Consider the following 12,095-nt stretch of genomic DNA (forward strand, 5'->3'; position numbering starts at 1 on the left):
ATTAACCCATGGCGGTCTGGATATGGAATCACACTAAAAATCTAAGTGGAAAACCACATTACAGGCTGATCCAACTTTGATGTCATGTCCTTGAAACAAGTCAACATGAGGCTCAGTAGTGTGTGTGGCCTCCACATGCCCGTATGACCTCCCTACAACACCTGGGCATGTCCTCCCAGACCTGGACTAGAGCATCCGCCAACTCCTGAATAGTCTATGGTGCAAGGTGGCGTTGGTGGATGGATAGAGACATGATGTCTCAGATGTGCTCAATCGGTTTTAGGTCTGGGGAATGGGTGGGCCAGTCCATTGCATCAATGCCTTCCTCTTGCAGGAACTGCTGACACACTCCAGCCACATGAGGTCTAGCATTCTCTTTCATTAGGAAGAACTCAGAGCCAACCGCACCAGCATATGGTCTCACAAGGGGTCTGAGGATCTCATCTCGGTACCTAATGGCAGTCAGGCTATCTCTGGCAAGCACATGGAGGGCTGTGCAGCCCCCAAAGAAATGCCACCCCACACCATTACTGACCCAACGCAGAACCAGTCATGCTAGAGGATGTCGCAGGCAGCAGAACATTCTCCACGGCGTCTCCAGACTGTCACATCTGTCACATGTGGTCAGTGTTAACCTGCTTTCATCTGTGAAGAGCACATGGCGCCAGTGGTGAATTTGCCAATCTTGGTGTTCTCTGGCAAATGCCAAACATCCTGCACGGTGTTGGGCTGTAAGCACAACCCCCCACCACCCTCATGGAGTCTGTTTCTGGCCATTTGAGTGGAAACATGCACATTTGTGGCCTGCTGGAGGTCATTTTGCAGTGCTTCTCCTTGCACAAAGGTGAAGGTAGCGGCCAGGCTGCTGGGTTGTTGCCCTCCTACAGCCTCCTCCATGTTTCCTGATGCACTGGCCTTTCTCCTGGTAGAGCCTCCATGCTCTGGACACTACGCTGACAGACACAGCAAACCGTCTTGCTACAGCTCGCATTGATGTGCCATCCTGGATGAGTGGCACTACCTGAGCCACTTGTGTGGGTTGTAGACTGCATCTCATGCTACCACTAGAGTAAACGCAAACCAGCATTCAAAAGTGATCAAAACATCAGCCAGGAAGCATAGGAAATGAGAAGTGGTCTGTGGTCACCACCTGAAGAACCACTCCTTTATTGGGGGTGTCTTGCTAATTGCCTATAATTTCCACCTGTTGTCTGTTCCATTTGCAACAATGCAGCATGTGAAATGGATTGTCAATCAGTGTTGCTTCCTGAGTGGGCAGTGTGATTTCACAGAAGTGTGATTGACTTGGAGTTACATTGTGTTGTTTAAGTGTTCCCTTTACTTTTTTTGAGCAGTGTAGATAGATATCTCTTAACAAAAAGGATATGCAAAGCAGATCTCATGCTACCTTTTACATGTAGCTTTCCGTTAAAGTTAGAGACTCAGATTACAAAATGTGCAAGATAAAAACTAGAGAGATTATGCCCACAGCAACCAATCACAACTAGGACTGGTTGATGTGGGTAAAATCTCTCCAGTTTTTTCTCAGATATTTTTTTCACTCTAAACAGTGTTTCACTCTAACCAGGTGTCTTAAAAACTGGAAATATATGCAAAACAGAAACCTCTCCAGAAAAAGAGAATACCCATAGACCGCAGTTTTGGAGTGATTGTCCCTCAGTAGTACAGAGCAGGGCTCTGGCTTGGCACACTGCTACACACACATATTCAAATTAAGAGTGTAGCACTGAACTGCACGCTTCTCATGGCTATATGTAAATGTTGTGGGGGTCTAAACACTTAGGGGGAGATTTATCAAAACCTGTGCAGAGGAGAAGTTGCCCATAGCAACCAATCAGATTGCTTCTTTCATTTTTAACAAGGCCTCTGCAAAATGAAAGAAGCGATCTGATTGATTGCTATGGGCAAATTTTCCGCTGCACAGGTTTTGATAAATCTCCCCCTTAGACCCTAATGATCAAAAGTTTTTTGTTTTTTATTAAATAAATGTCAGTGATATTTAAAGCACTCACCTGCTCCTCCATAATATCGCAGCTTGCGGCACTGATGTTGCTACCAGATCGTCTGCATAGAAGAGATGAAAGGTCTTAAAAGAGGCACATAAAAAAATAAAGAGTTTTAAATCAAATTATTTAATACAAAGTCCAAAAATGTTCTAAAAGCTATATCATCTATAACCTTTTCCTTGGTGATACTAATTTGTTCTGCTGGGAGCAGGCTTTGGACAAACAGTCTTCTCCCGCCTCTAACAGCTGTAAATAAAGATTTTTCTCAGCTATATAGCAGAAAGTTATTTGTTTCGGCAGCCCAGCAGTGAGCAGGGGATAACTATGCAGAGACCTGGGTGTGGGGACAGTAACTGAGCAAGTGTGTACCCCAGCACGCAGTGGTGGTCAAGCACATTACTATACGCTTAGAACACCATGGGGGGAGATTTATCAAAACCTGCGCAGAGGAAAAGTTGCCGAATTGCTTTCTGATGGCAACCAGATTGCTTCTTGCAATTTTTAGAGGCATTTTCAATAAGTAAAGAATTGATCTGATTGGTTGCTATGGGTAACTCAGTAACTTTTCCTCTGGACAGGTTTTGATAAAACTCCCCCCATAACTTAACAGATTCAAGGTCTCTATTCTTTAAGGACTTGTATGGTGAACGTCATAAATTAAAAAAAAAATAAAAAAATAAAATAAAACAGAAGTGTATTTATTACATCATATCCGAGAAAAAAAAAAATTTATAAAAAAAAAAAAAAAAAAAAAAAAAAAAGATCAAAAAGTACAATCAATAACAAAATGGTACAGATACAAAACAGATCACGGTTCAAAAAAAGGTCTGATGCTTGCGGTCATGTACAAGACATAAATGTATGTCCTGGTGCGTTAAGTACCACCGCGCCAGGACGTACATTTAAGTCCTGTGTCGTTAAGGGGTTAAGAGTCTCCTCTGTCCTCCACTTGTTACCTGTATTAATGGCACCTGTTTGAACTTGTTATCAGTATAAAAGACACCTGCCCACAACCTCAAACAGTCACTCTCCAAACTCAACTATGGCCAAGACCAAAGACACTAGAAACAAAATTGTAGACCTGCACCAGGCTGGGAAGACTGAATTTTCAATAGGCAAGCAGCTTGGTGTGAAGAAATCAACTGTGGGAGCGATTATTCAAAAATGGAAGACATAAGACCACTGATAATCTCCCTCGATCTGGGGCTCCACGCAAGATCTCACCCTGTGGTGTCAAAATCACCACAAGAACGGTGAGCAAAAATCCCAGAACCACACGGAAGGAACTAGTGAATGACCTGCAGAGAGCATGGACCAAAGTAGCAAAGGCTACCATCAGTAACACTACGCCGCCAGGGACTCAGATCATGCAGTGCCAGACGTATCCCCCTGCTTAAACCAGTACATGTCCGGACCCATCTGAAGTTTGCTAGAGAGCATTTGGATGATCAAGAAGAGGATTGGGAGAATGTCATATGGTCAGATGAAACCAAAGTAGATTTTTTGGGAAAAAAACTCAACTTATCGTGTTTGGAGGAGAAAGAATGCAGAGTTGCATCCAAAGAACACCATACCTACTGTGAAGCATGGGGGGGTTGGAAGAATCAGGCTTTGGGGCCATTTTTCTGCCAACGGACCAGGACGACTGATCCGTGTAAAGGAAAGAATGAATGGGGCCATGTATGATGAGATTTTGAGTGAAAACCTCCTTCCATCAGCAAGGGCATTGAAGATGAAACGTGGCTGGGTCATTCAGCATGACAATGACCCCAAACACACTGCCCGGGCAACAAAGGAGTGGCTTCGTAAGAGGCATTTCAAGGTCCTGGGGGTGGCCTAGCCAGTATCCAGATCTCAACCCCATAGAAAACCTTTAGAGGGAGCTGAAAGTCCGTGTTGCCCAGCGGCAGCCCCAAAACATCACTGCTCTTGAGGAGATTTGCATGGAGGAATAGGCCAAAATACCAGCAACAGTGTGTGAAAACCTTGTGAAGACTTACAGAAAACATATGACCTCTGTCATTGCCAACAAAGGGTATATAACAAAGTATTGAGATGAACTTTTGTTATTGACCAAATACTTATTTTCCACCATAATTTTCAAATAAATTCTTTAAAAATCAGACAATGTGATTTTATGGATTTTTTTCTCAGGCTCTCATAGTTTAGGTATACCTATGATGAAAATGACAGGCCTCTCGTCTTTTTAAGTGGGAGAAATTGCACAATTGGTGGCTGACTAAATACTCTTTTGCTCCACTGTATGTTATAGATTAGCCTATAGCTAGACTGTATTTGCAGCTGTTGGGCAGAGTTGAGCACACAGTAAAGTTCTGTTCCGAGAGCTGGGGGGGGGGTTGGGGTTGCGGTCTCAGCAACCTTGGCTGTATGTAGCAGAGTGAGGGTGGAAGCTCTTTCCAGCAGGGCTTTAGATTATGTCCCGCCTGCTGGGGAATGCCCCTTCCAAGTCTGCGGAGCTCACTGTGACTGAGCAAGAAGATACAGAACAATATCAAGGTAGAAAAATAAAAATAAAGGCAGGTGGTGGTTTATTAAGATGGGGGGAGTAAAAGGGGAGGATTGAAAATCTTAAAATCATGATCGGTACCAATGTGGGTTCATAACAGGCAGATGTACTGTATGTTTAGTAAAGTTCAGATTACGTGCAAACTATATATGTTGGATAATTATTCTAACCTGACAGCCAGACTTTCATTAAAATATGGACATACAGACAGTATAGCATTAAGGGGACTAGACAGAGGTACCCGCTGTCCCCCCTGCTCGTTGCCATTAAAATAAAAATAAAAAAACATCATGAGGCTGATGCCAATTGCCCCATGACAGAAAAAAAATAAATCCAACCCGACTCCAATATGGGGATCAGAATAAATCTGTGGATAAACATTCTACCCATATGAATCTAGTATCCATAACATGTAATATTATATTTTTCTAGAAAAACATCCAGGCCCCGCCTTAAACTTGTTTGAGTCCGACATCACAAGATCATTCGACAGATAGTCCATAGTCTCACTGCTCTTGCAGTAAAGCATCAATCTGTGATGATGGTGAAACCTTCCTTCCTCTAGATGTAGAGGGTTCCCTCTTGTCATGGTTACTGGCCTAGGTATAAAAAAAATCACTAGAAAGATCTCTGTACTGTCCATTCATATATATGTACAATGATCAAATCTCCCCTAAGAAGTGTTTCCTCCAAATCTGTCTTGGTCCTGTAATCCTTCCATACCATTAATTATCATTGTCGCTCTCCTCTGCACCCTCTCCAGTTCAACCATGTCCTTTTTATATACAGGTGACTAAAATTGAAGACAATACTCCATGTGCGGTCTGACTTATGATTTATACAGAGGCAAAACTATGTTCTGGTCACAAGCCTCTATGCCTCTCTCAATACATACCACGTGTTAGTTAGTTTCCGCAGCAGCTTCCTGGGACTAATCACTAAAGTGGAATTTACTGTCCACCATGGGGGAAATTACCAAACCTGTGCAGATGAAGAGTTCACCAGTGGCCTTTGGCAACTAACCAGATTTCCTATTTATAAAAAGTCCTCTCAAAAATAAAAGCAATCCGATTGGTTGCTATAAGCAACTTTTCCTCTGCACAGGTTTTGACAAATATCCCCTTTAGGAGAAGGGCTACTAAACTAGTACATGGATTGCAGGATAAAACTTACCAGGAAAGTTAAAAGGAACTTAATTACAGCTTTAAAGACAGACAAGAGAAAGGGGATATGATAGGGAATCTAAGGGGTTAATGGCGGGCATCAGCACAATCGCTGATGTCCACCATTACTGGCAGGTCCCCAGCTGCTGATAGCCGGAACTTGCCGTGCATGAAGAGAGCACAGCTCCTGCGCCCCCTTTATGTACAGGATGTAAATGTACATTCTGGTGTGCAAAGTACCAGCGCATACCATCTACCAGGTTAATGAAGATTAAGCAAGGTGGAACAATGAAGGGTGAATATCATGATTCCTACAAGAGGTCCACAGAACCTTCAAGATTTCAAGACTACTTGTGTGGAAGAATGCGCCAAAATCATACGATCAATGCATTTGACTTTTTATCTTGAAATGGTCATTACTGACAAAGGCTTCTTTGTACAAAGTATTAAATAAATATCCTTAACCCCTTAAAGACCCAGCCAATTTTCACTGTAGGACACTGTCACTTTAAACATTAATACCTCTGGGATGCTTTTACCTTTCATTCTGATTCTGAGATTGTTTTTTCGTAACATTCTACTTTATGTTAGTGGTAACATTTTGTCGATACTTGCATCATTTCTTCGTGAAAAATTCCAAAATTTGATGAAAAAAATTGAAAATTGAAATTTTTTTTTTTTACTTTGAAGCTCTCTGCTTATAAGGAAAATTAATATTCCAAATAAATTATAGATTGATTCACATAAACAATATGTCTACTTTATGTTTCCATCATAAAGTTGACATGTTTTTACTTTTGGAAGACATCAGCGGGCTTCAAAGTATAGTAACAATTTTCCGATTTTTCACAACATTTTCAAAATCGAAATTTTTCAGGCACCAGTTCTGTTTTGAAGTGGATTTGGAGGGCCTTCTTATTAGAAATACCCCACAAATTACCTCATTATAAAAACTGCACCCCTCAAAGTATTCAAAATGACATTCAGAAGGTTTGTTAACCCTTTAGGTGTTTCACAGGAATAGCAGCAAATTGAAGGAGAAAATTCAAAATCTTCATTTTTTACACTCGCATGTTCTTGTAGACCCAGTTGTTGAATTTTTACAAGGGGTAAAAGGAGAGAAATCTTCCTAAAATATGTAACCCAATTTCTCTTGAGTAAGAAAATACCTCTGTGTATGTCAAGTGTTCGGCGGGCGCAGTAGAGGGCTCAAAAGGGAAGGAGCGACAGTGGGATTTTGGTGAGTGAGTTTTTCTGAAATGGTTTTTGGGGGGCATGTCACATTTAGGAAGCCCCTATGGTGCCAGAACAGCAAAAAAAAACACACATGGCATACTATTTTGGAAACTACACCCCTCAAGGCACGTAACAAAGGGTCCAGTGAGCCTTAACACCCCACAGGTGTTTGACGACTTTTCGTGAAAGTTGGATGTGTAAATTATTATTTTTTTTTTTTTTTTTCATTAAAATGCTGGTTTTCCCTCAAATTAATTTTTTTTACAAGGGATAATAGGACAAAATGACCCCCAAAATGTGTAACCCCATCTCTTCTGAGTATGGAAATACCCCATGTTAGGACGTAAAATGCTTTGCGGGCAAACTACAATGCTCAGAATAGAAGGAGTCACATTTAGCTTTTGAAAAGCAAAATTTGCTGAAATGGTATTTGGGGGGCATGTCGCATTTAGGAAGCCCCTATGGTGCCAGGACAGCAAAAAAAAAAAAAAAAAAAACACACATGGCATACTATTTTGGAAACTACACCCCTCAAGGCACATAACAAGGGGTCCAGTGAGCCTTAACACCCCACAGGTGTTTGACGTCAAGTGCTCTGCTGGCGCACTACAATGCTCAGAAGAGAAGGAGCGCCATTGAGCTTTTGGGAAAAAAAAAGGTTTGGAATGGAAGTCAGGGGCCATGTGCGTTTACAAAGCCCCCCGTGGTGCCAGAACAGTGGACCCCCCACATGTGACCCTATTTTGGAAACTAAACCACTCGCAGAATTTAATAAGGTGTGCAGTGAGTATTTACACCCCACTGGCGTTTGACAGATCTTTGGAACAGTGGGCTGTGCAAATGAAAAATTACATTTTTCATTTTCACGTACCACTGTTCCAAAAATCTGTCAGACACCTGTGGGGCATAAATGCTCACTGTACCCCTTATTACATTCCGTGAGGAGTGTAGTTTCCAAAATGGTGTCACATGTGGGTATTTATTTTTTTGCGTTTATGTCAGAACCGCTGTAAAATCGGCCACCCCTGTGCAAATCACTAATTTAGGCCTCAAATGTACATGGTGCGCTCTCACTCCTGAGCCTTGTTGTGCACCCGCAGAGCATTTTACAACCACATATGGGGTATTTCTGTACTCAGGAGAAATTGCGTTACAAATTTTGGGGGTCTTTTTTCCTTTTAACGCTTGTGAAAATAAAATGTATGGGGCAACACCAGCATGTTAGTGTAAAATTTTTTATTTTTTTTATTTTATTTTTTTTTACACTAACAAGCCGGTGTAGCCCCCAACTTTTCCTTTTCATAAGGGGTAAAAGGAGAAGAAAAAAAAAAATTTGTAGTGTAATTTCTACCGAGTACGGAGATACCCCATATGTGGCCCTAAACTGTTTCCTTGAAATACAACAGGGCTCTGAAGTGAGAGCGCCATGTGCATTTGAGATCTAAATTAGGGATTGCGTAGGGGTGGACATAGGGGTATTCTACGCCAGTGATTCCCAGACAGGGTGCCTCCAGCTGTTGCTAAACTCTCAGCATGCCTGGACAGTCAGTGGCTGTCCGGAAATGCTGGGAGTTGTTGTTGTTTTGCAACACCTGGAGGCTCAGTTTTGGAAACACTGCCATACAATAAGTTTTTAATTTTTATTGGGGGGGGGGAAGGGGGGACAGTGTAAGGGGTGTATATGTAGTGTTTTACTCTTTATTATGTGTTAGTGTAGTGTAGTGTTTTAGGGTACGTTCGCACTGGTGTGTTAGTGAGTTTCCCGCTAGGAGAACTTGAAGCAAGAAACTTACTGTAAACCTGCCTGTGTGAATGTACCCTGTACATTCACCCGGGGAAAAAACCTACAGCTGTTTCAAAACTACAACTCCCAGCATGTACTGACAGACCGTGCATGCTGGGAGTTGTAGTTTTGCAACAGCTGGAGGCACACTGGTTGGAAAACCTTCAGTTAGGATCTGTTAACTAACTCAGTATTTTCCAACCAGTGTGCCTCAAGCTGTTGCAAAACTACAACTCCCAGCATGTACTGATCACCAAAGGGCATGCTGGGAGATGTAGTTATGCAACAGCTGGAGGTACGCAACTACAACTTCCAGCATGCTGAGACAGCTGATTGGGCATGCTGGTATTTGCAGTTTTGCAACATCTGGAGGGCTACAGTTTTAGAGACCACTGCAAAGTGATCTCCAAACTGTGGTCCTCCAGCTGTTGCAAAACTACAAATCCCAGCATGTTTGGACAGCAAACAGCTGTTTGGGCATGCTAGGAGTTGTAGTTTTGCAAGATCTGGAGGGATACAGTTAGAGACCACTATCTAGTGGTCTCAGACTGTACCCTCCAGATGTCGCTAAGCAACTCACCGACTTCCGTAGGATCCAGCCACACGACGTCGCCGCCCGACGATCTCCGTCGCCCGCAGCCTCTGGATCGGTAAGTGGATAATCGGCGCCAGTCCCTGGCGGGTTTCCACGTCCTGCCCCGCCTATTGTGGGTGGGCAGGACGGGGAAAACGAAAGTTAACCCCCCCGCCCCCGATCTGCTATTGGTGGTCACGTATTGGCGTGGCTTATTTCTCCCCGTGCAGACCTGCGTCCTCTGCCTTCGCTCCCCCCAGCTGTAGCTTCGGAGAGGTTAGGGGAGGAGGCGCGTCTGCACGGGGAGATGCTTGCGGCGCCCCCAGGGGAGTATGGAGCGGGCTCGGGATTCCTGCCAGCTCCATACTCTGCAGCCCCCAGCTGTTCTCAGTAGCCGGGGGCCACCGCTAATAGCCAGCATGCGGCTAAAGGGACACGTGTATGCTCCCTGGTGGGCTAGTGGGGTGGATCGCAAAACCGCCCCCCCTCCCCCCCCCGCAGCACGATCGCAGGGGGGGGGGCGATCCACTATAGAGGTAGCCGGAGGGCTTACCTCTGTTCCCTCCTGTCCCGGCTCTGTCATTGATAGATCCTGGCTGGACCAGGCTCTATCAATGGATCACAGAGCACACAGATTAATAGAGTTCAATTGAACTCTATTAATCTGTATGAGGAATCTAATGATTATTCATATAAGTGTAATAAAGTGTAAAAAAAAAAAAAAAAAAAAAAAAGATTTAATAAAAGTTTGAAAGACACACATTAACTCAGTGGTCTTCAAACTGTGCCCCTCCAGATGTTACAAAACTACAATTCTCAACATGCCAGGACAGCCGTTGGCTGTCTGGGCATGCTGGGAGTTGTAGTTTTGCAACATCTGGAGGGCCACAGTTTGAAGACCGCTGCATTAACCCCTTCCATGTTAAAAGTTAAAATCCCCCCCTTTTCCTATATAAAAACATGCAAACATAATAAAAATAAATATATTTGGTATCGCTTTGTGCGTAATTGTACAACCTATTAAAATATAACATTATGTATCCCGTACGGTAAATGTAAAAAAAATACCAAGCCACAGATTTGCAATTTTTATAATATCCTAGAAAAAAAAAGTTAAAAAGCGATTAAAAAGTCAGATCAATACCAAAATGGTACAGATACAAAAAACAGATTATGGCGCAAAAAATGAGCCCTCATACAGCCTGGTATGCGGAACAAAAATAAAGCTACAGGGGTTAAAAAAAATGGCAATTAAAAAAATTTGAAAAAGTTCAGAATTAGTATAACAGGACGCAAACGATACATATCTGGTATTGCTGTAATCAGGCGGCCTAAAGAATAAAAATAACATGTTACCTCAACCACAAGGTAAATGGCGCAGAAAAGAAATCTGCAAAATTATCTTTTACTATTTAAATTTCACTTCCCTTAATTATATACACATATATATATATACATACACACACACACACACATATATATATATTTTTTTTTTTTGGTTCAGAGAATATGTTATTGAAAAATTAAAAGGTATCCTTATAGTAGGTAGTTATGGCTATTATAGGGCGAGGAGGAAAAATATGAGAGCGTAAAAGCGAAAATTGGCCCGGACATATATATATATATGTAAATAAAATAGAAAAAAAGCTGCACATCCAAGTTCACAGAAAGCCAACCAGTAGGTGCTCGCCGTCATCTGAACCCTGGTCAAAAGATCCAAAGAAAGGATCGCAGCACACAAAATTCTGGCAAATTCAAGTGAAATTTATTCCATCCTCAGCACAATAAAACAAGGTGCAACGTTTCAATGATCTCACATAGTCTTTCTCAAGCATCATGCTTGAGAAAGAATGTGAGATCGTTGAAACGCTGCACCTTGTTTTATTGTGCTGAGGATGGAATAAATTTCACTTGAATTTGCCAGAATTGTGTGTGCTGCGATCATTTTTTGGGAGAGAGAATATATACACATACACACACACATACACACGTCCCTGCTGTGCTATGTGTAATAAGTACTGTACTAGCACATAGCGCTGGCTGGGGAAGCCGGCGGCATTGCGCTGGGTCCCTGGCCGGCCCGATGTGTTAATACAAAACTTTTCACATAAATGCAGCGGCTGCTGTATATATGGTCTCCGCTGCGCTGTGTGCCAGGGACCCCAACGCAATGCCTCTGGCCTTTAAACTACTTTTAAAATAAAAATAGAAAATGTTATTCTATCATTATCAGGTATCTGGGGATTGAACCCAGAACCTTGTGGAATCATCTCCTTAAAAGACAGTCCACCTGCCCTCCGAGCCACTGCTTTAATTTAGAACTTACCCCTAAAGTTCAGCATGGAACCACCATTTAAAATCTTAGTATGTACCATAATGTTGAATTTAAAGGATCAGTCCTGAAACAACTCAATTAAAAGCAAAAGCAGTGATGCAGAGGGCAAATAAACTGCATTTTGACTAGCTGATCCCATAAGGTTTGGGTTCAATCTCCAGACAGGGACAGATGATTATAGAACAGATGCCTGAACAGGTGGGAAATGTAGAACTGTGAGTTAATTTTTCAGTAATGTTCCCGAGTGCCAAATTCATCAAGGGGCGTATGACTTCATGAATTTGGTGCAGGGAGTTAAAAAAAAAAAAAAAAAAAAAATGCGACTTTTCATGACTGAAATTGTAAAAAATAAATAAAAAAAAAAAAAGTAGACAAGTATTGATGAATTCCCCTCATAATCACATAAGGGGAGATTTATCAAGACCTGTGCTAAAGAAAAGTTGACCAGTT

General features: G+C 42.3%; 1 protein-coding gene across 2 annotated transcripts in view; it reads right to left on the reverse strand.

Moving 5' to 3' along the window:
* The window catches only part of OSBP (oxysterol binding protein), a 138,601-nt gene that overhangs the window by 79,402 nt on the left and 47,104 nt on the right, over nt 1-12,095 (reverse strand). For both annotated transcript variants that reach the window (XM_056531168.1, XM_056531165.1), the window contains exon 6: nt 2,034-2,085. In XM_056531168.1, coding sequence (XP_056387143.1) covers nt 2,034-2,085 — 52 coding nt within the window. The remainder of the gene's footprint in view (nt 1-2,033; nt 2,086-12,095) is intronic.

Source organism: Hyla sarda, chromosome 7 (assembly GCF_029499605.1).
Source record: "Hyla sarda isolate aHylSar1 chromosome 7, aHylSar1.hap1, whole genome shotgun sequence".
NCBI classification, from domain to species: Eukaryota; Metazoa; Chordata; class Amphibia; order Anura; family Hylidae; genus Hyla; species Hyla sarda.